The sequence below is a fragment of the Cynocephalus volans genome, chromosome 10 (genome assembly GCF_027409185.1).
Source record: "Cynocephalus volans isolate mCynVol1 chromosome 10, mCynVol1.pri, whole genome shotgun sequence".
NCBI lineage: Eukaryota > Metazoa > Chordata > Mammalia > Dermoptera > Cynocephalidae > Cynocephalus > Cynocephalus volans.
Window position 1 is genome coordinate 57,805,266 of NC_084469.1, and position 27,643 is coordinate 57,832,908.

Below are 27,643 nucleotides of genomic sequence, written 5' to 3' on the forward strand. Positions count from 1 at the left end.
ACAGTTTGCTGGTGAAGGCCTGGAGAGATTGATTTCAGCTCAATTTCAGAGGCATTTCCTGTTTCCTGGCTCCTGAGCTGAGTTGGGGCAGGAGGCACTCCATACTCTGCTGGCTTGTTTCAGGCCCTTCCTAGGCTTTCTTTCCAGCTTTGCCTCCTGTTCTCTCTCTGGAATTGTCTCCCACATGTTCTGTCTCTTTGCCTTCATCTCTCTGTCGATTTCTGTCTGTTTCCTGCTCTCTCATTCTCTCTCTGTTTTTCTCTTCCTCCATCTGCATTCTCTAACCTGTCTTTTCTTCTGCCTCTCTCTGTCTCAGACACTTTACTTTGTTTCTCTCACCTCTTTATCTCTGCCTCTATGTCTCTCTTGCATTCATTCATTCAGCAAAAATGTATTGATCACCTACTATGTGCCAGGCCCTTTTCTAGGCACTGGGGATACAGCTATGAACAAAACAGACAAAAATCCCTGTCCTCATGGAAATGACATCCTAGTGTGGATACAAACAAGACAGATAAATAACATAGTATGTTAGATAGTGTTAAGCGCTAAAGAGAAAATTAAAGAAGGAAGGGAAGCCAGAAAGTGTTGGGGAGTGGTCAGAAGGGACCTCACGAAGAAGGTAACATTTGAGTAGACATTGGGGGAAGGAGCATTCCAGGCAGGGGGAAGAGCCAGTGCCAAGGCCCTGAGGTAGGAGTGGCTTGTTTGAAGCACAATGAGAAGGCCAGTATGGTTGTTGCAGAGGGAGCAGCAAAAGTGGAAAGAGGAGAAGAGTTTGGGTAGGTAGGTGCAGGGGAGAATGCATAGGGCCTGGAGGTCACAAAGGACTCTAAGGGAGACCTTGGGAGGACAGGCTCATTCTCTCTTGGTCTCTGTCTTCTCTCTCTCCCTGAGGGAGAGACTGATAGTGACAGGAAAGGCATGCATGTGAATTGATGTGGGATGCCCCAGCTCCCTCCATCAGGCCTCTTGGGCACTTTGCCATGCACTGCACGCAGGAGGCCAGGCTGCCTGGGATTGTGGTCTCCAGCTGGCTCTGGGATGGCGGGGCCTGGGTCCAGCCTGGCCAGTTCATTCAGGCCAAGGGCCTGCCCTTCCTGCTGGAGCACCCACTCCAGCCTGGCTGTGACTCTGGTGCCATCTCTCCCCTCACCTGCTCTGTTTTCTCTCTCCAACTCTGTTGCCCTTTTCTGTCTGTCAGGCTGTGTCTTTTACTGGCGGCATCTTGCCACTTCTTTGCCTGTCCCTCTCTGGGCTGTCCCTGCCCTGGCTCCCCCTGTCACTTTCCCTCCCTCTGCCTCCTTCTCTCTTTCCTTGTCTACTGCTCTCTATTTCTCTTTCTGTCTCTCTCTGGTACCGCCCCTCCTCCATTTCTTTCCTTATCTCTCCCTATTCTCTTTCTTTCTGGGTTTCTCTTTCTGGGTCTCTGCCAGTTATTCCCTCTTGAGGTGTTTATCTTTTTATCTTTTTAATTTTTTTTTTAAAGATGGTAAGGGGATCTTAACCCTTGGCTTGGTGTTGTCAGCACCACGCTCTCCCAAGTGAGCTAACTGGCCATCCCTATATAGGGATCCGAACCTGTGGCCTTGGTGTTGTCAGCACCACGCTCTCCCAAGTGAGCCACAGGCTGGCCCAAGGTGTTTCTTTATCTTTTTGTCTCTGGTCCTGTGTGCGTATGTATGTGTCTGTTTATTTCTTTCTCTAGATCTTCATCTCTCTCTTTCTCGTGTCTCATTCTCTTTCGGTTTTTGATTATCTCTTTGTCTTTCGTTCTCTGTTATCTCTCTCTCTCAGTTTATGTCAATCTCTCTGTCTCTGTCTGCATTTCTTTCTCTCCCGATGCCTGTATGTCTGTCTCTCTTTTCCTCTGTTTCTCTCTCTGCCCCCTCCAGCCCTGTCCCTGCTCCTCTGAAATTTTTTTTTTTTACCTCTCCCAGGCTGCCTCCCTCCCCGTTCCCACATTGGTCTCTCCTTCTCTGCACTCCCCTACCCCTACGCAGCCTGATTCCCTCACAGCTCTACTGCCAGCGCACCCCAAACCTGGCCTTTCTCCAGCCCTTATCTCCTCATCCCCAGGAGCCGAGAAAACCAACTGTGGGCCCAGCAGTGGATGCAGAAGCTATACGACCAACTTGGGCTGCAGCACTTTCTCCGAGACTGCCACGAGGTAGGACCTCCAGGTGTGCTGGGGACAGTGACGCTTCTCTGGCAGAGGTGGGGGCGGGGACGCCCCGTCTAAGTGGGTCGCGGAGCGATGCTCACTCTGCGCCGCCAGGAGGCGCGCGGATCCCGGTCTCAGTGCGCATACTCCGCAGGTCCCTTCCCGCCCACGCAGTCTCCGGGGCTGGGGGGGGCTCCGGCGCCCTTGGCAACGGCGCGCGTCCGCTCCTACGGGTCCCGCGAGGACGCGCGCTGATCTCACCTTTCTCTGGGGATTTGTGAGAAGCGCTCTACTCTGGGAGAGGGGCAGTGTGGAGTGGGTGGGGAGGGGCATGGGTGGACAGGTGGTCCTGAACCAAGCCTTCACCCCATTAAAGATGTCCAGGAATCAAGCCCCTCCCCCTTGGGGATGACCTATACTCCTAAAGATCTCCCCCAATCAGGGATGGTCCAGGCCCCCTTCTCTATTAGAGGCGGTTCCAGAGACTCCTTTACTCCCCCGCCTTCCCTGGCATTCCAGAGAAACTGCTCTGGATTCTGACCATATTAGAGATGGCCCAGTAAACATTCTCCTAACCCCCAAAATAGAGATAGTCCTAGCCCCGAGCTCCTCCATCTGTGTGACCCAGGATCATCCCCTCCCCCCGTGATGACCCAATACCTAAGTTTCTTCCAATCAAGGTTCAGGAACCACCTCCCTGCCCTCCCACCACCCCGCCATTGAAGGTGGCTTGACCCTCTCCATGTTGAACCTCCACGGGAGATTTTTCTCCCCACATATGAAATAGACAAGGGCCTCCATACTACCTCCCCTGCCACACACACACACAACTGAGGTAGGCCGGGACTCAAGCCCATTATAGATGGTCCAGGAACCCGGTGTTCCCCCTCTCCCCTATCGGAAATTGTTCTGGACTGAAGTTATTATAAGAGATATTCCAGGTTTCCCCTCCCATATTCCCTACCCTCATATGGTAGACAGGAACCCGAGCCTCTTTCCATTAGAGATGGTTCAGGAGGCCCCTCCAGCCCACTCCCATACTTTCCATCTTCACATAGCTGAGGTAGCCCGGGATCCAAGGCCCCCTCCCGCCGTTAGATTTGGTCCAGGACCACTTCCCCCCACCCCCGTGAGATTGTTCTGGACTGAGTAGCAATCATCTGAGATGGGGCCCCCCACTCCATGCTTTAGGGAGGGTGATGAGTTCTCCTCCACCTCCATCTGGGGCCCCCCGCAAGGAGGCGGGCGGGTATGAAAGAACGCAGGCAGGGGGCGCGCGCGGGCGGGCGCGCGGCCGCGGCGCGGGGGAGAGGGAGGGGGCGCGCGTCCATTGGAGCCTCAACCGTCGCCGCCGCTGCCGCCGCCGTCGCAGTGGAGGGGCGAGCGCCCGCCCGCTCGCCGCAGGGACGCCTCGCCAGCGACGCCGCTGCTTCAGGTCTCGGGGTGCCCAGGGGAGGGGGCTGGCGCGCTCCCCGCCGAGATGGGCGGGGGAGGGGGCTCGGGCGCGGGCTCGCCCGCCGGCGCCGCGGGAGGGGAGGGGGCAGCGCGGGGGCGGGCCGGGAACGCGCCTGGACCCCCGCCCTGGGGGAGGGGCAAAGACGCCGGGAGCTGTCCGCGGTGCTGGTGCGGGCGGGACTGAGGGGCTGGGCCCCAAGGGAGGGAAGCGGAAGGGGGGGGTGACTTCTAAGGCTACTCATAGTCTGGATTTGCCTTCGGTGTTAAGGGGGTCTCAACCTTTCTAGGGAGCTCTTCTCTGGATAATGGTGAACCTGAGACTTGCCCTAGGGTTGGGGAATTCTTAACCTTTTGGGGGGGTTTCTTCCTTCCTTCTTGTGGAATCTGTGTCAGCCTTGGATGATGAGGGTAAATCACTTTTGGGGAGCTCTGTCTTGGGCGATGAGGCTCTTGGATCTGCTCTGGATCTGAGGGACTCTGTCTTTTGGGGGCTTTTCCTTGGTTGTTGGGGGGTCTGGCTTTGCCCTCACTGACGGGGGGGCAATCACTTTTGGGGGGCTTTACCTTGGTGACTGGGTACCATCTCCTTTAGGGGCTTTGCCTTCACTGTAGGCTGTGGTTGCCTTTGGACTCTTCCCTGCGTGGTCGGGAATCTGTGAGTTGAGTTGGGGGATTCAGCATTTGACTTGGCTCTAGTGTATGTGTATGAGGGAGTGTGAAGCTGTCCTGGACCCCTGGGGAGCACATGCTCGGGGGACGTGGGGTGGGGTTTGGCCGGCTCGGGATTTGTCCTTGGTTATGACTGCATTTGCCTCCCGGGACCGCTGAGCTGGAGTCCGGTTTTTTTTTTTTTTTTCTTTGCTGAAGGGAGGAGGAGGATCTTGTGACTGGAGGGGGTGGGGAGAAGAGAAGAGGGAGGAGCAAACTGTCCCAGGTGCCAGGTTTAGTTGAGAGTGTGGGGGAGGTTCTGGCTTGGGGTACAGGACTCTTTTTTAGGGGGGGGTGCTCAGAAAGAAGCCTTGTGATTGGTCCTGCTCAGGATAATGAGAGGGGCCCACTCTTGGTGCTTGCATTCTGGATGACGGGTTTCGTTGGTGAGTGGGAGGACTAGAACTGGCTCTAGTCTGAGGGTGGGGGGCTGGCTTGAAAGGTTTGATCTGGCCCACATTGGAGAGTCTGGGACTAGATTTTGGGGTGAACTGGTTTGGGAGCCAGAAGGCCCATGGTGCCTGCATTTGGGGGGTTGGCTTTGGTTGGAGGCTAGAAATGGCCATGGTTTGGGGAACTGTGGTCTTAGAATCCCAGGAATGGGGCCGGCCTGTGGCTCACTCGGGAGAGTGTGGTGCTGATAACACCAAGGCCACGGGTTCGGATCCCACATAGGGATGGCCGGTTGCTCACTGGCTGAGCGTGGTGCTGACAACACCAAGTCAAGGGTTAAGATCCCCTTACCAGTCATCTTTAAAAAAAAAAAAAAAAAAGAATCCCAGGAATGGACTTGGGGAGCTCTGTGGGCTCATTAGGGGTACTCGATTTTGGTTGTGGGTGAGGGGTCTACTCCAGGTTGGAAGGCTGGTTTGGAGAGATCTAGGCTTGGCAATAGTTGGGAGGTTGTTTGGTGGGTTGATCTGGCTGTATTGGGGGACTGGGTCTAGGTATGATATCCTCAGTAATGGACCTTGAATTAGTCCTTATTGGGATGGCTAAGACTGAATCAAACGATCTAAGTGTTGTTATGGGGAAGGGTCTTGGGCTACATCGGAAGTTAGCTAAGTTGGGTTGGAGAGCTTTTGGGGGGGGTTGATTTGGCCTCAGATGGGAGGAGGCTGACTAGCCCAGGAGCCCTGCTTTGGGAGCTTCTGGGGAGTAGAGGAGGGCTGCCCGAAGGACAGGGGTGTCAAAGGATTGAGCATACTGGTGACCCTTCCATCTACACTCCACCCAGAAAAGAGCTTGAACTGCTTCCTCCCCTCCCCTGCCCCAATATAAAGGCCTCACTTGCAAAGGTTTTTCCATCCCTTCCTTCCCACTCACCCCTCAACCCTACAGCCCAGGCCCTGAACCTGGGACTTCCTGGAGGAGATGGGAGGCTTGTGCCATGTTGGGGGTACCAGCTGAGCCCTCCTACCCTGTCCTGTACAGCTGGATGGCTGGATCCATGAGAAGATGCTGATGGCGCGGGATGGCACGCGGGAAGACAACCACAAGCTGCATAAGAGATGGCTCCGGCACCAGGCATTCATGGCTGAGCTGGCTCAGAATAAGGAGTGGCTGGAAAAGATCGAGAGGGTAAGGATGTGAAAGGCCCCTCTGCCCATGCCATGTGCTGGAGGCCTCCTCCTGCAACACCCACTGTGATCCTGCTGGTCTCACACCCCTGAACTGGTTCAAATAAGCTCCATGTCTGCTCCTAGATATATGGCCTTGAGTGATTTATGTCACTTCTTTGGGTCTCAGTTTGCCCATCTGTAAAATGGTCAGCATCTCTTCTGAATGGTGCCATATCCTTCTGGTTGTTAAATATTTTGCCCCTTCCTATAACTTCCCTCACCAGGCTCGCTTCTATATCATTTGGGGCACTTAAGATGGAAGGTCAGGGAGAGGCTGGGGCAGCTCTGGGAAGCCCGAAGTTAAAGTGAACTTTGGATTCTTACAGCCCTGAGTTCTAACTGTGCCTCTACAGCTGTGGGTCTTGGGAAATTGTGTTAACCTCTTTGAGCCTCAGTTTGCTCTTCTGTAAAATTAAGGAAATAATGAATATAGCTACTTCCCTGGGCTCTTGTGCACATAAAGTGCTTAACACAAGGTCAGGTACCTAGGAGCTGTAATTACTATGGTATTGTGATCTTTAATACGTAATGTAATATATGCAGCTCAGGGCCACCAAGGAGGTTAGTTTCAGTCTTGAAAGGAGGGAGCTAGGCAGATTTTTACTGTAAGCCTCAACCCTCATAACTTCCCTTTCTCTGGCTAAACCAGTAGACCTGCTGCCCTGGATACCCCCACTCTTCCAACTCAAACAGAGACACCCAGGCCTTAAACCCTTAAATGGCCATTGATGCCCTGTAAATGGTAGCATGTGGCAAAGCCAGTCTTCTTGACTTTGAGTTTAATGGAAGTTTGTTCTCTCTCTGCCTCTCATTGTCTATCTTCTGTCTTTGTCTATGTGCATGTCTCTATGTCCATCACTCTATGACCATCTGTCTCTCCCTGTCTCCTCATGTCTCTGTTTGTGTCTGTCTTTCTCTCTCCCCACCTTTCTGTCTCCTTCCCTTCTCCTTTATCTCTCTTTCTCTTTCTTCTTGTCTTTCTTCCTTGGTTCTTTCTATCTCTGTACCTATCTTTGCATCCACCCCTCATGTCTCTATCTCCCTGTGTGTCTCCAACTCCATGCCTCTCACACCAAATCTCTCTCTATGTCCTGTTTTCCCCCTCCCCCATCCCCACATATTTCTCTGTACCTTCCCACCATCTGTCCCCTTCTCTTGCTGGGGCAGGAGGGCCAGCAACTGATGCAGGAGAAGCCAGAGCTGGCAGCCTCCGTGCGGAAGAAGCTGGGTGAGATCCGGCAGTGCTGGGCAGAGCTGGAGAGCACCACCCAAGCCAAGGCACGGCAGCTCTTTGAGGCCAGCAAGGCTGACCAGCTGGTACAGAGCTTCACTGAGCTGGACAAGAAGCTCCTTCACATGGAAAGCCAGCTGCAAGATGTTGACCCTGGTGGGGACCTGGCCACTGTCAATAGCCAGCTCAAGAAGCTACAGGTATGGTCTGGCTGGTCCTGATGGGAACTTCCTACAACACAGTGGGTCTGGATCAGAAGCAAACCCCACTCAAGGTATTTCAAACATGGGGGATATAATATAGGGATTTATTTTAATGTGCAAGGGGCTAGAAGAGCAGAAAGGGAATACTGAGGCAATCCAGTTAGTAGTAATGGTTGGAAGCAGCCAACACCCATAGAGCATGGGGTACAAGGGAAGAGGAAGGATTAAGAGCCAGGAAGGTAGGTAAATAACCGGAATGCTGAAGGTTTCTCAAGACCACTGACACTTGTTCCCTGGATGGAGAAACCAAGGCCCAGAGGTAGGGGGATGGCTTTGCACAGAGTGACATTCATTAAGTGCTTCCTCTATCAGTCTCTGGGCCGAGCACTCACTGACTCTTTCCAGCAACCCTTGGAGATAGGTACTATTATTCCCCATTTTGCCAATGGGGAAACTGAGGCATAGAATGTTAAATGCCTGGCCCAAAGACTCATAGCTAGTGAGTATCTCCCTTGTGAAACAGGAGGTTCTTAGCGAACAGACACAGTGTCTGCTTTATGTCCATTCCCAGCGTGGCAGCTGGCTGATGATAGTCAGTACATGAGAGTTCACACGGAATGACTGGAGGTGAATGTAGATGTTGCTTCTCTCCTTGCAAGATGTAGCAACTCCTGCCTTTCCCTGTCAGGAACAAGGCCTGACTATGACCGATGGAAAACCAAAGCTCCAGGTGAACTTACTTGCTTAGAGTAGCAAGTGGCAGAGCCTAGACCACTGCTCCTTTTTTTTTTGGCTACTGGCCGGTACAGGGATCTGAACCCCACACCTTGGTGTTATAACACCGTGCTCTAAACAACTGAGCTAACCTGCTAGCCCACTGCTCCTTTTTCATATACTTCCTGCATAGTTGTGCTTATAAAGTGCTTGGCATCATATGTGGCAAACGAAGTAGACTAATAATAAAAGCATGACGATACTGGATAGTATTTATTCATTCATCTATGCATCAAGTACTCACTGGGCACCTACTCTGTGCTGGGCGCTTTTCCAGCAGTTGGAAGATGGCAGTAGGCAAAATGGATGAAAAGTCACTGCCTTCATGGGGCTCACTTTGTCGTGGGAGACAGGCAAAAGAGCAATGAGAAACAGATCTGAATGTCATGGCCAGTGAGGTCGTTACTTTATCAGTACACCAGCGGTTCTCAAATATCTTGGTTTCCAGGACCCCCTTGAACTCTTAAAAGTTATTAAGATCCTCAAAGAGATTTTGTTTGTGTGGATTAGACCTATCAATATTTATTAAAAATGAAAACTGAGAAAAAAATAAATAAAAATGAAAACCGAGAAACATTTAAATTGTTGATTCATTTTAAAACAGCTATATTAAATCCATCACGTATTAACCCAAGTAGCATTCTTTTATGAAGAACTGTATTTTCCAAAACAAAACAAAAAAATGTGGTAAGAAGATTGGCATTGCTTTCATTTTTGCAACTCTCTTTCATGACTGGCTTAATAAAAGAAAGCTGGCTTCTCACATCTGCTTCTGCATGCAATCCGTTGCAGTAGCATGGGTCGTGTGGTTTCTGGAAAACCCTGCTGTATACCTGAGAGAGAATGAAAATGAGAAAGGCAAATAACACCTTAGTATTTTTATTAAAATAGTTGTAACCTTGAGGACCCCTTGAAAAAACATGAGCGTCCCCTGGGGTTCCTAGGCCACACTTTGAGAACCACTGATGTATGCTGTGTGCCAGGCATGGTTAACCCGCTTCTCCTCCCCAGCAGCCCTATGGGGGAGGTTCTGTCATTATCCTCACTGTAGCCATGAGAAAACCACAGCAATGGCTGTGTGGCTCTCCCGAGGTCACAGAACCACCGAGTGGCTATTCAGTACCATATTTAAGTGCCGTGCACCTCTTCCCTTGATGCTCCCAGACCACAGTGAGGAAGGTGACTCTCTTGCTGGCCTCTGAGAAATTAAGTGCCTGCCTGAGATCGGGACCCCACTGGCTGGATGGCAATGGACACATGGAGATGATTTGGCCCCAAGTCTGCCCTGAGGGATCTCACAGAATATGGGCAGAGATAAGATTGATCAGTGGCCTAGAGGGTCAGAATGAGGAGGAAGCAGCTGGGGGCCAAGTGACAAGAGGCTGGGTGGTAGGGGCAGACAAACTTGGGTCCAGATTCCAGCCAGGGCAAAGGTCTAGTCCCTCCCTGAGCCTCTGTCTCCTCACTTAAGTAGGACTCTATCAATGCAGACCTCCCAGGGCCAGGTGAGGTTGTGCACAAAGAAAGACCCACTTTGCACAGTGCCTGGGATGTGGTGAGCTCTCAAGAAATGGAAATCTGTGACTGTCAGGGTCCCAGCCAGAAACAGAAGATATGCTCAACTGAGAAAACTCTGAGGAGGGCTTATAAAATGCTTTTGTTTGTTTGTTTTGTTTTTTGTGGTGGCTGGCTGGTATGGGAATGTGAACCCTTGACTTTGGTGTTGTGACACCGCGCTCTGATGATAAAGGGTCTTTGACAAAGGTGTGAGCAGGGCATGGGGAAGCCACAAGGAAGAGTGTGGCATCATGGGACTAACAGCTGAGAGCTTTTACCTCCCCTAGCCCAAAGAGGAAGGGCAGGAGAGGTTATTGAGCTTGGAAGGACAGAGTGCCAGACAGAAGTTGGGACCCTTAGTCAAGAACAGCAGCCAGCCCATGGCACCGCTGCAGAGAAAAGCTAAGGAAATAATACCCAGTCTCATTCTCCTCTCAGTCTAGTCTCCTGCTGGTCTTCCCTGAGTCCAACCAGGGCCAGCTTCATGGGCATTTGACTGTACATTTGCACAGGGCTCTGCACTTAGTTTAATGCTGTGCTGTTGCTGTCTTGAAATTCGTAATATTTGAACAAGAGACCTTGTGTTTTCATTATGCCTTGGGCCCTGAAAATTATGTAGCCAGCCCTGAACCCACCCCACCTGGAAGCCGGGGAGCAGGAGAGCCAGCTCATGGTGTTCATACAGGCCAGCATCCCCCTCCCAGGGGCACAGAACAGGGTAGAGAAGCTCACGTCGGGGTCAGAAGGGGTGGACATCCCACACAGCAGCAGCTATAACTAGGAGTATTGTCTTACCGTGGTTACTAATTCCTCCCCAGCAGCCCATTGCGTAGTTAAAGGCACAGACTCAGGACTCAGGCAGTTCTGGGTTTGATTCATCGCTCTGCACTCACTGGCTGTGTGATGTTGGGCAGGTGGCTTTGCCTCTCACTCTGAGCCCCTGGTGCCTCATCTGTTCAGTGGGAAGGACCCTGATGGCTAGCCCACTCACTGACAGCAGGGCTGTGGGAGGTAGCATGGTATCACAGTCAAGGACATGGATGCTGGAGCCGGCTGCTGGGGTCAAACCCTGGCTCTGAGACTTACTAACTGGGTGGCCTGGAGAGGTTACTTATCTCTTTGAGCCTCAGTTTCTTCTGCAGTAAAATAGGCTTAATAGTCCTGACCTCATATGGACACATTTCAGAATTGCTGACCCAACAAATCTGAGATTCAATATTTGTTTACAGGTCTTTAATTTTAGTTGTCTTCAAGCTGAGGGTAGATCATCCCTGTACTGTGTTCAGAAGTTAGGTATTGCCCTGCCTTTGCTTTGGTTATTTTATTTATGTGATATAGTTATCTCACTGATTTCTGTTCATATTCCATTTGAGCCATTTCCTCCTCGCCATGTTGCTTTTTAAAAATATGTTTTGGGGGGTGGTATATGAAATATTAACATAGAGTTAAAAGTCAGAACTATCTTCAGTTCACTCGATCTTGCCACATTTCTTGCCCAAGTCCTCATGCTGATTAATGCTCACTCTTCAGCATTGAATGTTAGTTTCCTGTTTCTTCCCATCCTTGCCAACACTTGGTATCATCAGACCTTTTAGATTTTTCCCAGTCTGACGGGTGGAAAGTGATGTCTCACTGTGGCGTGTGCATTTGTGTTTTTTTCGGGATGCTTGAGCATCCTTGTCCCTCATTTTGGCCATTTAGGTTTCAGAGGGAGGATTTGGGGCCTCCTGCTTTAGCCAAAGTGCAGGGTCAGCTTTCCGTCCCATGGGGGATTTAGTCCCAACCATAACCAGCAAACCACGAGATGGGGTCCCCATTGTGCAAGGGAAAGGCTGAGGATCAGAGGGGACAAGGGACTGGGGTCACACAGAAACGGGTACCAGAGACAGGCCCCAGCAGAAGACTCCTGGGCCCTTTCCCCAGCAGAGGGAGCCTTAGGCAGGGAGTGACTCAGTAGGCCAGATGGAGCCCAGCTGGGACTCAGGAGCTGCTGTTGAGCAGGGGAGGGGCCTCCCAAGGCCCTGCTGTCCCGTGAGCCCTCCTGAGCTCCCAGGCGCTGGGCATATGCAGGAGGGAGAGTCAGCTGCCATCCAGCCTGGCACTTTTCCTGGTGGCCCCACCCCTCAGGCTACCAGGGCCAGGCTGGGTTGAAGGAGGTGCGGGCTGGGGTCTGAGGGGGTGTGTAGGTATGAGCGATCTGTCCCCCTCTGCCTTTTTCTGGCCCTGTCTCTCAGTCCTTCTCCCCAAGTCTCTCTGTGTCTCTGTTTCTCTTACTGTCTCTTAGCTTCTGCCTCTCCCATCCCTCTCTTTCTCTCTCAGTATCTCTCTCCTTCTCTGTCCTGTCTTCATCTCTGTCTCTCTCTCTTTATCTTTATTTCTCTCTATCCTGCTCTCTCACTCTCTTCTGTCTGTCTCTCCATCTCCACCTCCCTCCTTTGGTCTCCTCTTATCCCTGGGTGTTCTCTTTATGCCCAGGTCTGCGCCATGTGACCCAGCGTCCTCTCTTGGGGCTTCCTGCCCAACTGTCCTTACTGGCCGAGGGGCCAGATGGTGGAGTCCCAAGCCCCCACTTCCCAGCCCTCAGGGGCCCAGCCAGCTGGTCTGGCTCAGCTCTAGGCTCCTGCTTGGAGGGGTGGGGGCTGGTCTCCTGCCATCTGTTGAGGACCAGCCAGGGAAAAATGCAGTGGAGCCTTTGCAGCTGCTGAGCTGAATCCCTGGGGACCCCTCACCACACCCACATCCACCCTAAGTAAGGCTCAGTAGGCTCTTTCTCTAGCCACGGGAACACCGTCCTCTCCACTTTCCCTTCTCTGTCCCAGTCTGTGCCTCCAGCTCGGCATGGCTGATTCAGGAGCTATACAGTCCAAGGTTTGAATCCCCCCCAACTCCACCACTGTGTGGCTGAGGTAAAGTGATCCCACCTTTCTGAGCCCCACTGTCCCCAATTATAGAGAAGCAGAGTGGCCGAGAGATTGGGTTTTATGTTCTTGTGGCCCTCAGTTCAAATTCTGGCTCTGGCAATTTTTACTGGGGACCAGTGACTGCTCCTCTCTAAGCCTTGGTTTCTGAGACTGGAAAATGGAAGGGCAGCAAGGCAGATCCCGATAGGACTCAGGTGGATCTCGAGGTTAGGGCTTGCTGCATCACTACCTAAGAGGTGGCTAGCACCTGGGGCTGTTTTGGAAGTAGACTCTTCTGTTGTTGTTTTTTAACCTTTGATACATTTTAAAAAATTAGTGTGTAATTCATATACCATAAAATGCACACTTTTAAAGTGTACAGTTTAGTGGTCTTTAAAATATTCACAAAGTCAAGCAACCCTCACCACTGTTTAATTCCAGAACATTTTCATCACCCCATAAAGAACCCCATACCCATTAGCAGTCATTCCCCATTTCCCCCTCTACTGATCTAGTTTCTGTCTCTGTGGATTTGCCTGTTCCAGACACTTCATATAAATGGAATCACACAATATGTGAACCTTTGTATCTGGTTTCTTTCACTTATGTTTTCAAGGACCATTCATGTTGTAAAATGTGTCAGTGCTTCATGGCTCCTCTGGTTTTAGTGTTTAAAGCTAGTTTAATTTTTAAAAATTTAATCTCTAATACTGCCCAGCTAAGAGAAGCAGAGTAGCACGATGACTGATCCAACAAAGTCAACACCCATTTACGGAGCACCTATTTTGTGTCAGGCAGGGTGCTAGGCGCTGGGATCCAACTGTGAATGAAACAAACATCCTTGCCTCCCCTGACCTCATATGTGCTGTGAGAATTATTTGAGTTAATCCTTGTCAAGTTCTTTGAGCAGTGCCTGGCATGGAGCAAACATCAGAATGTGTATTAGTCTGTTTTCGTTGCTTATAAGAAAGTACTTGGAACTGGGTAATTTATAAAGAAAATGAAATTAATTGCTTACAGTTTCTAAGGCTGGGAAGTCCAAAGTCCGTCTGGTGGTGGCGACAGTGACCCAGTGGTCTCATATTGCAAGATGGTGGAAGCAGAGAGAGCAGGGAGAGCAAGAGAGAGAGAGGAAGACGGACTCTCCTCTTCTTTTAAAGCCCTCAGAACCATGCCCCTGACCACCATGTTTAATCCATTCACGACTGCAGGGTCCTACAATCCAATCACCTCTTCAAGGCTCCACCTTTCAATTACCGTAATAGAATTTCCCACCCTCTTAACAGTCACAGTAGGCATTAAGTTTCTAATACATAAAACTTGGGGGACACAATTCAAGCTTCGAGGAGTTTTGGGGGAACATAATTCAATCCACTACAGCCACAAAAGGCCCTCCTGGCTGGAACCTTGTGGCTTGTGGGCTTCTGGTTAAATGCTGACCAGGGATGAAAGGGGCCTGAGGGGGTCTGTGGGACTCAGCAGCTCCTCCCCAGCTCCCCAGCTCCATCTCAGCTACCTAGGGAGGCACGGGAACCTGTGTCCCCAGGAGTGAGATGGCACCAGCAGTCACCCAGGTGTGCAGAGAAGATGGTGGTCAGCATACTGGCTTCTCCTGCGCTCTGGGCTGGAAGTCCTGCTCTAACCCAGTTCCTCTCCCTGCATGTGGCCGTGGTGTGACATGTGACCACAGGTGGTGGGGCCAAACCTTGCCAGGAGGGTATGGCTCCTCCCTGACTCCCTCGTAATTCAACTGAACATAATTCAATCCACTACAGGATGTATTACCTATTGTTGCTGTTACAGCAAGAAGTTTAAACAGAAAGGTGTAATGTGAAGAGTAAAAAGTCTTCCTTCCTCTTCCACACACATAGTCCCACTCCCCAGAGGCTAACTGCTCTTAACAGTTTCTTCTCTATCCTTCTAGAAATATTCTATGCACATACATACACATATACATGACCTGTATGCATACCGAAACTTGCCTTTTTTACTTGGCAAAACATTCTGGACATCCTCTCTTGTCACAAAATATGGGAATACCCTGTTCTTTTAAACTGTTGCGTAGTTCCACGGAGTGGTTTGACAGTCTGTCTTTAACCAGCCTTCTCTTGAGAGACCTTTGGGATGTTTCCAATCTGCTGCTAGTGTAAATAGTGCTGCAACAGATATCTCTATTCATATGTATTTGAGCGTATGTAAAAGTATTTATGTAGAAAATGGTACTCAAAGTAAAATTTCTGGGCAAAAAGGTATATCCACCAAAATTTTTGGTAGCTATTGCCAAGTAGCTTCCTGAAAAGACAGTGGATACACCTGCTATGTGACAGCAGCCATCTCCCTGTGTATTCACCATCATTAGGTACTTACTATCAAGATTTTTCATCTTGTAGTTATTTTAATTTGCATTTTCCCTAATGTTGAAGTAGGCTGAACATCTTTTTGAGTGTTTAATGACCATTGTACTTTTGTATCCTTTACCCACGCTTGCAGAACAGGATATGCTTTAAATAGGTGTTCAAAATACAGGGCATTTTTTGTAGAAGTAGGAAAATTTTCCTACTGGAATTATTTCCTTTCAGGTCATATGGTCACTTGCTGGAGATGCTGTGGAAGGCTTTCATCTAATGGGGAGCTAGAACTTAAAATCCTGACATTTCAGACTATCTTTAAGAATTTCTTGAATTCTAATGTATTTTGGTTTTTCTACACATTACTACAATGATTTTGTAGGCAAAATGTTCTTCATGAAGGAGGTTATGGGATGACTTATTTTTCTTTGATTTCTGAAGCTCGTAATTGTGCCATTTTAATTTACAGCTTACATAGTTTTGACTTGTTATAATGTTTTATTTTTACCCATTTTTATAACCCCTATAGATTGTGAACTCTTTTCAGTCAGGATTCTTTAGGTTACAATTCATAAGAACTCTAACCCAAATTGACTTAGTCTAAAAGGAGACTTTACTGGCTCACATAGCTGAAAACTCCAGCAGGTATGCAGCTTCAGGAGTGGCTGGATTCGTTACTCAAATTTTGTCCTCAGGAATCTCTCTGACTCCATTTCTTTCTTTCTTACTGTTTTTTTTTTTTTTTTTTTTTTTTTTTGGTAGCTGGCTGGTACGAACCCTTGACTTTGGTGTTAAAAGACCACACTCAGGGGCCAGCCCATGGCTCACTGGGAGAGCGTGGTGCTGACAACACCAAGTCAAGGGTTAAGATCCCCTTACCGGTCATCTTTTAAAAAGAAAAAAAAAAAAAAAAAAAAGACCACACTCTAACAAACTGAGCTAACTGGTCAGCCTTTTGTGTCTCCATTTCTTCTTCTTTTTTTTTTTTAAAGGTGACCGGTAAGAGGATCCTAACCCTTAGCTTGGTGTTGTCAGCACCTGAGCGAACCGGCCATTCCTATAAAGGATCCGAACCCGTGGCCTTGGTGTTATCAGCACCGCACCCTCCCGAGTGAGCCACAGGCTGGCCCTGTGTCTCCATTTCTGAGTCCTACTTTCCTCTATGTTGGCCTCTTTGTCAGGGGATCTCTTCTCGTGATGGCAAGATGGCTCCCAGTGTCCCAGGCCTACCAGCTTAGAACCCCATGGGAAAGAGAGCACCTCTTCTGTGCACACTTTTCCAGCAAAAGTGAGAAGTGTTTTCATTGGCCCGTTTTAGGTCACACGCCCATCTTTGACCCAATCCTTATTCAGTGTTCTCATTGGCCAGGCCTGAGTCACATGGCCATTTATGAACTACTGAGTTTCATCAGCCCGGCAGGAAGCTGGAAGAATTTTCATTGGTGTTGTAGTCTGTTTTGTGTTGCTATAACAGAAACATCTGAGACTGGGTAATTTATAAAGGAAAGAGGTTTTGGCTTATGATTCTGGGACAGCTGCATCTGGTGTGGGCCTCAGGCTGCTTCTACTCATGGCCGAAAGTGGCAGGCGGCCGGCGGGTACAAGCAGATCACATGGCGAGAGGAAGCAAGAGAGAGAGAAGGTGCCAGGGTCTTTTTAAGCAACCAGCTCTCACAGGAACTAATAGAGCGAGAACTCACTCATTAATCCCCCCCCCAGGGAGAGCATTAATCCATTCATGAGGGATCCGCCCCCATGACTCAATCAGTTTCCAACACTGCCACATTGGAAATCAAATTTCCACATGAGTTTTGGAGGGGACAACACATCCAAACTCCATCAATTGGTAACATGACCATCTCTGAACCAATCCTGGTGGCTGGGGTGGTTCCTGTTTTCTGATTGGCCAGACTTAGTCACGTGACCACCCTTGAACCTCTACCTTTCATTAGTTCCTCAGGAAGCTCAGGACCCGAAAGTGGGGTTTGAGGTGCTTGGAATGAGAGGATGGATATTGAGCAGGCAAAACTAACAACTCTGCAATACAGAGCCTTGGAACAAAATCTTGAGTTGGTTCTTGAGTTTTGATTTGCAGTCATTTGCCATAATCTGTAACCACTTAACTTTATTATTTTGTTTTCTTCTCTAACTTTCCTCCATCTGTTTATAATCACACAAGTAATATATAAATATATTCTTTTGGTAAAAGATCTTAGTACCCTCGATGTCTTCAGTAAAACATTGTCTCCTTTCAACCCGCCTCCCAATCCCACACCCCAAAGGGAACCTCAATTATTATTTGGTGTGCATCCTTCTAGACTGCTTTCTATGCATTTTCAGGTGCACCTATATGGGTTTTTAATGTTTCTATTTTTCTTCCATGTTTACATTTTTGAATAGGGCTGGCCCGTGGCTTGCTTGGGAGAGTGTGGTGCTAATAACACCAAGGCCAAGTGTTAGGATCCCTATATAGGGATGGCTGGTTAGCTCACTTTGGAGAGCGTGGTGCTGACAACACCAAGTCAAGGGTTAAGATCCGCTTACTGGTCATCTTTTGAAAATGAATGAATGAATGAATGAATGAATGAATAAATAAATAATAAATATTTGAATAAAAATGTTTTATGGTTCAGTCATAAACTACAAGTATATAAAAAATTCTGTGTGAAAATTCTCTCCATCCCTGTTTCCCATTCACTAAGTTCTCATCTCCCCAATAGGTACCAACTATTACTAATTGCTTGTTTACCCTAGGGATTAATATATTTATACGTAGGCTCTAAAAATTTTTTTTCCTCTTAACATTAACTCTTGGCTATTATTCCATACTGCTGTGGATTTGTTAAACCATTTCATTCGTGATTGGTACTGAGGTTCTTTCCAATTTTTTCCCATTACAAACTCTGCTACAGTGAACATCCTTGGACAAGCATCTTTGTGCATGTGTGCCAGTATTTCTTTAGATATATTCTTAGAAGTAGAAGTGCAAGTGCTAGGTCAAGCATATGCACATTTTGCATTTTAACAGGACCTGCCAAATTGACTTCCAAAAAGACTTTACCAATTTACACCACCGTCAACAGTGGCTGAGTGTGCCCATCTCCCTGCATCTTTGCCAACAGTAGATACTATCAATCTTTTACATTTTTGCCAATCTGATTAATAGAAAAGGATATCTTGTTTTAATTTGCATTTTCCTGCTGAGAAGTGAGACTGGGCATCTTTTCACATGCTTATTTCTTCTGTGTGTTGCCTGTTCACATGTGATGCCCATTTCTTTTTTAAGCAGTCTTTTTCTTTGCTGGTATCATTCATTCATTGAACAAATCATAATTGAAGGTTTGAAGGCCCTATTGTGTTCAAGGCACTGAAGAATAGAGCAGTGAATATGACATATCCCCAACACTCATGGGGCTCACATTTTAGAAGCAGGAGACCAATAAAAAACATGAGTGAAGTCAGAGTTGTCCAATGGTGATTAAGTGCTGTGGAGACAAAGGAAGGAGGATAGAGGGGAATTCTTTGATGTTTAAGAAACTAGTTTCTTTCTCTAAAAGGTATCAAATATTTTTTTCAGTTTGTCATCTGCCTTCTAACTACATATGTGAAATTTTGGTCAATGTAGAGTATTTTTATTTTTATGTGGTCAAATTTATAAATCTTTCCCTTTATGGTATTTATGCTTGGAAAATTTTCTCCATCTCAAGATTACAAAAACATTTGCCCAGGTTTTCTTTTAGTGCCTTATGGATTTACTTATTCCACTTAAGTCTTTAATCCATCTGGAATTGTTTTCAGAATAAAGAGCAAGGAAGGGATCCAGCTAAATTCGTCAGCCAGTTGACCCATGATCATTCATTAAATAATCCATCTTTTTCTTGGGTATTTGAAATGGCAACTAAAAACATAATTCTGTGTATTTGGGTCTGCATTTGCACTTTCTGCCTACCCCTGTGGCACATTGACCATCCAAATGACTACAGATCCATAGTTATCTTTGATATCTGGAAAGGCTGGCTCTTTGGACAAATTATTTAACTTTTCTGGGCCTCAATTTCCTCCTCTGTAAAACACGGATACTACCAATCTTGAAGGGTTGTTCTGAGAATTAATGAATTAATGGACAACTTTAGTCCCAGGAGACAGGTAAGTCTTTTGAGAAGATAATATTTGGTTTGAAATCTGACAAGGAAGAGCGTGCCTAGTAGAGGGAACAGTAAAGGCAAAGGCCCTGTGGCAGGGACTAGCTTAGCATGTTGCACGATCATGCGAAGGGTTGCGCTTCTGGAGAGGATTGAGCACCGGGAAAATGGAACGGTGGGCCGCGGTTAGAAGTTTGCCTGTCACCATGGGGGACTGGAGAGCCACAGCAGAATCGGGTGGGAGGGTGGGGCCCACTGACCCTCCGCTGTTCCCACAGTCGATGGAGTCACAAGTGGAAGAGTGGTACCGCGAGGTGGGAGAGTTGCAGGCACAGACTGCGACGCTGCCGCTGGAGCCGGCGAGCAAGGAGCTGGTGGGCGAGCGGCAGAACGCGGTGGGCGAGCGCCTGGTGCGCCTGCTCGAGCCGTTGCAGGAGCGGCGCCGCTTGCTGCTTGCTTCGAAGGAGCTGCACCAGGTGGCGCACGACCTGGACGACGAGCTGGTGAGGCCCTGTGCGGGGATCTGGGGCCCGACCAGGATTGTGAGGAAAGGGTAGTGCAAGCATGGGACGGGGCGTGAGGCCAGGGGCAGGCCAGGGGCAGGCCAGGGGCGGGCCAGCGGCGGAGAGGGTGGAGACCAGGGCGGGTCGGAGGGTGGAGAAGGCTGAGACCCTACCACTGACTGATATTCATTTACTCACTTCCAAGTACTCATCGATTCATTCATGGTCATTCATTTACTTATTCATACATTCATCCTTTATTTACTCATTCGCTCATCTATTCATTTACTCAGTCACTTCCTGATTTTCTCAATCATTCATTCACTCACTCGGTAATTTGCTCACTCACTTGATCATTCTGAGCCCAGCCCTGTGCTTGGATGATACTGGGGTTACAGGGGTGACTAAAGCAGACCCCGTTGCTGCCATAGAGGGCTCAGAGTCCAAAGGGGAAAACAGACTTGCTCCCAGACAGTGACAACACAGGGTAGCTAGGGCTATGATGGGGGAGTCTAGGGGGCGTGGGAGCCCAGAGAAGGCAACTGGCCAAGGTTCAAAGTCAGGGAGGGCTTCCTGGAGGAAGGGATGTGTGAGCTGAGACCTGAAGGAAGAGTACAAGTGAGCCAGCTGAGGGAGTAGGAAGGGAATTCCAGGAAGCAAGACCTGCAGTGCAAAAGCCACTGGTACAAGTGAGCCAGCTGAGGGAGTAGGAAGGGAATTCCAGGAAGCAAGACCTGCAGTGCAAAAGCCACTGGTACACATGAACATGAACCTGGGCCAAGTGCAGAGAGTAGGACAGAGCAGGTCAAGAGAAGAGGCTGAAGATGTGTTGCCCAGGCTCTTAGGCGAGGAAGGGCCTTGGATGCTGTGCAAGGGTCTTCAAATTTAGTTGGGATGCAGGGGCCCTTGGGTACATTCCCTCTTGACTTGCCCCCTGTCTCCTTTCCAGGCATGGGTTCAGGAGCGTCTGCCACTGGCCATGCAGACAGAGAGAGGCAATGGTTTGCAGGCTGTCCAGCAGCACATCAAAAAGAACCAGGTGAGCAGAGTCAGGTGAGGGAGTTAAAGCCAAAAAAGGGAATTTATTGGCTCTTGCAATTGGAAGGACTGTGGACAGCAGGTACAGATGCATCCAGGTGCTTCCAGATATACTCATGAATCTTTCAGCTCTGTTTTCTGTTTTTTTTTTTTTTTTTTCCATGTTAGCTTTGTTCTCAGGCCAACTCTCTTCTCCTGGTGGTAAAGGGCCTCCAGCAGACTCAGGTTTATATTCCACCAGGAAAACTAAAGGGAATTTCCCTCTCTCAGTAATTTCAGCAATAGTCCCAGAAATAACTCTTATTGGCTCAACTTGAGTCACATGTCCATCCCTAAACTAATCATGATTGTTGGGGATTTGCAGTGCTTTAATTGGCCTAGCTTGGGCTAAGACCCACCCCTGGAAGCTGCTGGTGGAGTCAGCCTTAACTTAGTTGCTCAGGCTGAGATGGAGGCAAGGGGGTTCCTCAAAGGAATCAGCATCCTGTGACTAGAAATAAAGGGAATAGCTAGCTATTGGGCAAGGAAAAAGTAAAACAACAAACAAAAACTCAAAACACCCACAGGGAGAAAGGATGGATAATCAGTAAGGGGATGCTGACTTCTAAGCTGAGCAAGGTGGGAGAGGGGGCCTTTGAGCCCCTGAAATCTCTAGATCTCTTTTCAACTCTCTGGGCCTCAGTTTCCACATCTAAATAAGTAGAGTTGGTCTAGAGCAGTGGTTCTTAAACTGCTTTGCAGAGGAACCCTTTGGTCAAAGCAACTCTTTCACCAAAGCCCAGAGTAAGACACATAAAAGAGGAATAATAATAATAATGCATAATGCATTGATTAAAGACTTACAACCCGGGCCGGCCCGTGGCTCACTCAGGAGAGTGTGGTGCTGATAACACCAAGGCCACCGGTTCGGATCCCATATAGGGATGGCCGGTTTGCATGGTGCTGACAACGCGAGTCAAGGGTTAAGATCCTCTTATGGTCATCTTTAAAAAAAAGAAAAAAAGAAAAAAGACTTACTACCCTGTACCAAAAAAAAAAAAAAAAAACAAGAAAGAAAGAAAAAAGACTGTGTGCTAGGTATTGTCCCAGGAGGTTATAGGTTATACTGATTATTTAATTTAATCCCCTCAGTAACCCTGTGAAGTAGGTGTTGTCATTATCCCTATTTTACCAAAAAATATAAATTGGGAGAAGAGGACACAAGGATGTTGGGGAGTTGGGTCCACAAATTATTTTGGAAGATTCATAATCACGCTGCACTCGATGGAGTTCTTTAAGAGACTGGAGTCTTTCTTAGATTTTATTTTTCTATCCTGATGAAAATACTCTTGGCTGTGTACTGTGTTGGGAACAAATGGAACTGGCCCATCATTTTCACCATTGAGGAAACCAATCAATACACTTAATGCTTAAAATGGGGAGAGCTCAGCTGTGTGTGCCATGAGAGTGCTGGATACACAGGGACTGTTAAACAAACGATAGCAGCAAATATTGATTGAGCATTTACTGCATGCCTGGCACAGTTCTAAGTCCTCCTTGGTGTTTCATCTTACATTACCCCTCAAGGTAGTTATTTGCGGGCCACCACTAGCCATGGGACTTTGGCAAGTTCCTCACCCTTTCTGTGCTTCAGTTTCCTCATCTGTAAAATGGGAATGATGATGCTATCTGGCTCCTGGCATTGGAGTGAGAAGGAGATGCGTGGCTACATTATGTAAAGCCCCTACTTAGCAAAGTGGCTGGCAGGTAGCAGGCACTCGAAGTGTTGTTGGCTGTTTATTATTCCATTTACCAGTTTATAATTTATTATTCCATTTACCAGTTGAGGAAACTTAAGCATACAGGAAGTTGAGATACTCAGTAAGTACGGAGCTGGTTGAGGGAAGCTGTGGGGAAAGGGGCCATGGAATGTTCCACATCTTGATCTGGTTACACCGGTGTATGCACGTATAAAAATGTTGCGCTATACACCTCCAATCTGTGCACTTCACTGTATATAAATTATACCTCAGCTGCTAAGCAGCCTGATTCTCAGGACTGAATTTCAACCGTTAGGTCTTATCTTGGATCACCAGGCTTCTTGGTTCAGAGTACAGTCTCTGGAGCCAGCCTCCTGTGTTCAAATCCTGTCACTCTTTATTAGCTGCTTGCTCCTGGGCGACGTATTTAGCCTCTCTGTGCCTGTTTTCCTACCTGCAACATGGGTGGCATGAGTTAACGAGTCCGGCCAAAATGCTTACATGGCACCTGGCTCACGGTCAGCCATCCTTGGGTGTTTGTTATTGGCTCCGTGTGCCATGCCAGTCTCAGAGGACCATGCGGTCTTGCGGGGCCTCGGAACGCTCCTCTCCAGCCACATCCCTCCTCCTCCTCCCGTCCCTAGGGCCTGCGGCGGGAGATCCAGGCGCACGGGCCGCGCCTGGAGGAGGTGCTGGAGCGCGCGGGCGCGCTGGCGTCGCTGCGCAGCCCCGAGGCGGAGGCCGTGCGCCGCGGTCTGGAGCAGCTGCAGAGCGCCTGGGCCGGACTGCGGGAGGCGGCCGAGAGGCGGCAGCAGGCGCTGGACGCCGCCTTCCAGGTGGAGCAGTACTACTTCGACGTGGCCGAGGTGGAGGCGTGGCTGGGCGAGCAGGAGCTGCTCATGATGAGTGAGGACAAGGGCAAGGTGCGCCCGGGCTGGGGGAGTGGGAGGGCCTGGGGGCGCTGGGGCCCAGGGCCGGCCACTGCCGCCTCATCGCGGGTGCCGTGTGCCCCCAGGACGAACAGAGCACCCTGCAGCTGCTCAAGAAGCACCTGCAGCTGGAGCAGGGCGTGGAGAACTACGAGGAGAGCATCGCGCAGCTGTCGCGCCAGTGCCGGGCGCTGCTGGAGATGGGGCACCCGGACAGGTGGGCGGACGGGGCCAGGTGGGGGAGGGACCGTTTCGTAAGGAGTGGTCCAGCCGGATGTGAAGCTTCGCTATGGGAACTTGGGGCAGGGCCAGAATTGGACACTGGGGTGGGAGGGGCAATCCTTGCCGCCCCCGGATTTTGGCAAGCGGGTGGGGCTGGAATGGGGGGCACTGAGCAGGGATGGTTGAGGATGGGCCCAGGAGTGGTGGCGTCTGTTGGGGGGTGAGGGGGGAGGAGATGATGTCAAGGACTGAGTTAGAGAAGTGATAACTCAGGTCAGGCAAAGGTCCTCTTTCTACCCTGTATCTGGGCAGAGTCTGGGAGAACAGAAAATCCTGGAGTGCCGATAATTGGGTATGGGGGCGGGGCCTGAGAGTTCCTGGACGGTGGGTCGGTATCAGCTCACTGAGGTCAGGAGTAAGGATGGCTTCTGGGAGGCCTGGGTGGGATCTGAGGGGGGGGCACAGGGTGGAACCTCTGTCTGAGTGAGCCCAGAGATTGGGACTGGAGGTGTGGCGGATTGGCTGAGGCCCCAAGTCGGGAGACTTGAGCCCTACCCAGATCACTGGAGGGTAGAGGCATGAGACCCCAGATAGAAACTGGGTGAGGCTGGGGTGGGTATGAGCTTATTAAGATGGGGAAGCAGAGCTTTCCCTGGGGTGCTGAGTTGCAAGTCCCGGATACTGAATCCAGACTTTCAGAAAACAGAGCCCTGCCCGAGGGAATCTGAGGAGACATGACCCTGCCTAAAGATCCAGAAGAACACAGCCCTGCCCTGGGAGTGGGGTGTTAGGGGGTCGCAGCTCTGCCCCGGAAGTCTCAGGGGGTTCCATCCCTGCCCCTCCCTGTCCCACTCAGTGAGCAGATCAGCCGGCGGCAGTCTCAGGTGGATCGCCTGTACGTGGCACTCAAGGAGCTGGGCGAGGAGCGCAGGGTGGGCCTGGAGCAGCAGTACTGGCTGTACCAGCTCAGCCGCCAGGTGGATGAGCTCGAACACTGGATTGCGGAGAAGGAGGTGGTAGCCGGCTCACCCGAGCTTGGCCAAGACTTTGAGCACGTCTCGGTGAGCATCAGTGGTAATGACCATGATACCAGCGGCCACTGTGTATGCTACTGAGCTCCTCTGGCCTCAGTTCAGTTTCTTCCTTTGTAATATGAGGATAATAATAGCACCCACATCATGGTTGTGTTGTGAGACGAATGAAATAATATAATGTAAAGCGTTTGGGACCATGCTTGGCATACACAGTGTCTAATACAGTGTTAGTTATTAATATTATCTTCTTATTTTATTGTTGTTACTATTATTGCTGCAGCATAAGTGCTTAATAGTGTTAGATGTTATATTTTATGATGATGATGCCTATTACTGTTATGACTCATACTTGCTACAAGGTGGTGGGTTGGAGGGGGGTGGTCTGTGCAGCACCTTAGCCCACTTTGCTGGGACCCCGCCCTTCCTGGTGGCAGGTGCTACAGGAAAAATTCTCAGAGTTCGCCAGCGAGACGGGCACTGCAGGGCGGGAGCGGCTGGCAGCCGTCAACCAGATGGTGGACGAGCTGATCGAGTGCGGCCATACAGCAGCGGCCACAATGGCCGAGTGGAAGGATGGACTGAATGAGGCCTGGGCCGAGCTGCTGGAGCTCATGGGCACACGGGCCCAGCTGCTGGCCGCCTCTCGGGAGCTGCATAAGTTCTTCAGTGACGCCCGAGAGCTTCAGGGACAGATCGAGGAGAAGCGGAGGCGGCTGCCCCGCCTGACCACCCCGCCTGAGCCCAGACCCAGTGCCAGCTCCATGCAGCGGACCCTTCGCGCCTTTGAGCATGACCTGCAGCTCCTCGTGTCCCAGGTGGGGCACCAATGGTGCGGGACTGCATGGCCGAGGGATGTGGGCAACAGAGCAGACAGAAATCAGGCTGTTGAGCAGGACAAAATTAGGCAGTGGAGCAGATAGAAAGCTGACCACAGAACAGGAAGAATTTGGATTATGGGGCAGATAGAAAATGGACTGATTGAAATCAAGTAGTGGCAGAAAAAGTGGTGCAGTTGGTCTGATAGAAATGAGACAATGTTTCCAAGAGAGATTAGGAAACTTCCTAAAACTGTGAAGTGAATCTTACCTAAATCCAACAGTGGGTCTAAAGGGAATTGCGAGATAGCTAAGAGAAATTTGGCTGTGGGGCAGATAGAAATTAGACAGCCGGTCTCAGATAGAAATCATATGATTTTTCTGAAAGAAATTTGATGGAAAAGGTAACAGAGCTCATAGAAACCAGGCAGAGAGGGACTGGCTGCTTAGCTCAGTTGGTTAGAGCACACAGCCTTATAACACCAAGGTCACAGGTTTGGATCCCATACCAGCCAGTTGCCAAAACAAAACAAAAAAAAAACAAACAAAAGAGGAACCAGGAATTGGGAGATGTACCTGAAAAATCAGATGGCAATGAAGCTGCGGGCTTAATAGAACTGAAGACACAGGGCTGAAGGAAATAGAGCTGCAGTTTTAATGGAAGGTAGAAATTGGATGATCATTTTTATAAATCATACGGATAACTTAGAAATTGGGCTGAGAGATTGATAGTGATTAAGTGGCTGATGTGACAGAAATGGGTGGTCACCCCAAAAGAAATCAGGTGATTGAACCAATGGAGAATGAACAGCACTCGCACAGTAGAACCAATAGAAATTGGGCAGGAGATTGTAATTGAATAGCCATTGTTTTCTTTTTTTTTTTTTTTTTTTAAAGATGACTGTTAAGGGGATCTTAACCCTTGACTTGGTGTTGTCAGCACCACGCTCACCCAGTGAGCAACCAGCCATCCCTATATGGGATCCGAACCCGTGGCCTTGGTGTTATCAGCACCACACTCTCTCGAGTGAGCCATGGGCCAGCCCTGAATAGCCATTCTGAAGGAAAGTGTAGTATTAGTAGGTAGTGGGTCTGAAACAAATTGACTGAAAAATATTGGACAGCATGTCTGATAGACATCAGAGTGGGAAAGGGTTTCCTGAAAGAAATAAGATCTCTCTGAAAGAAGATAGAGGTGGGCCTGCCTGAAGAAGTAGGTAACAGACCCTAAAGAAATATAGCTCTCAGACCAGAAGAAATCAGGCAGTGGACTGAAAGAAACCTGGTCGTAGATCTAAAAGAAGTCAGAACGCAGGTAAGTCAAAGAGAAACCAGCCAGAGGATATGAGGGAAGCTGGGTTGTGGGATTACAGGGTGCAGGCTCCTCACCTCTTCAGGTTCTACACTTGGTCAGCAGATGGGGGAAAGAGAGGGTGGAGCCTGGACCCTGTGGAGGGCTGTTGCCCACCTGGCATGCCCCTCAGGTGCGGCAGCTGCAGGAGGGGGCAGCCCAGCTGCGGACAGTGTATGCGGGCGAGCATGCTGAGGCCATCGCTAGCCGAGAGCAGGAGGTGCTGCAGGGCTGGAAGGAACTACTGACTGCCTGTGAGGACGCCCGCCTGCATGTCAGCTCTACAGCCGATGCCCTGCGCTTCCACAGCCAGGCCCGTGACCTGCTCTCCTGGATGGATGGCATCGCCGGCCAGATTGGGGCAGCCGACAAACCCAGGTGCCCCTCATCCCACCTTGGGCTTCCTACCTGCCTCTGGAAGCCTGCTCCAGCTGCCCCCATCCTGTTGACAGTCCCCTTACAAAAGAAATCACAACAGCCAATATCTGTGTAGCACCTCTGTATGCCAGGCACCGTTCTAGATGCTTCACGTGTATTAAGACCCCTTGTCAGGCCTGGCACTGGGGGCTCAGAGCATGGGACACCCTCCTGCTCTCTGTCCTTCCCAATTATCCACTACTGCCCTCCCCATGGGGTTGTCACAGCATGGGCTGGGCTAGAGCCAGGATAGGGGCAGGGAAGGTGTGGGACTGTATGAGGCATCTTGTGTGTGTGTGTGTGTGTGGCCAGACAGTATGAGGGATCTCCAAAATGCTCATGGAAAGATTCATATTCTCTTTTAATTCTATTTTTCTACGAACTTGTTGAAGTACCCTCATATTTTTCAGGATGTGCGAACAACTATAACAAACATTTCCAGCATCTCAGTGGCTTAAGCTAGTAGGCACTGATTTATTGCTCATATAGCG

The 27,643-nt window shown here is 49.5% G+C and overlaps 1 protein-coding gene across 1 annotated transcript in view; it reads left to right on the plus strand.

Annotated features, from left to right (window-relative positions):
* The window catches only part of SPTBN4 (spectrin beta, non-erythrocytic 4), an 82,950-nt gene that overhangs the window by 46,038 nt on the left and 9,269 nt on the right, over nt 1-27,643 (plus strand). The window contains exons 17-26 of the mRNA XM_063110793.1: nt 2,080-2,170; nt 5,762-5,908; nt 7,117-7,380; nt 19,383-19,607; nt 20,557-20,646; nt 23,029-23,307; nt 23,400-23,530; nt 24,392-24,596; nt 25,004-25,384; nt 26,869-27,113. Of these exons, the coding sequence (XP_062966863.1) occupies nt 2,080-2,170; nt 5,762-5,908; nt 7,117-7,380; nt 19,383-19,607; nt 20,557-20,646; nt 23,029-23,307; nt 23,400-23,530; nt 24,392-24,596; nt 25,004-25,384; nt 26,869-27,113 (2,058 nt within the window). The remainder of the gene's footprint in view (nt 1-2,079; nt 2,171-5,761; nt 5,909-7,116; nt 7,381-19,382; nt 19,608-20,556; nt 20,647-23,028; nt 23,308-23,399; nt 23,531-24,391; nt 24,597-25,003; nt 25,385-26,868; nt 27,114-27,643) is intronic.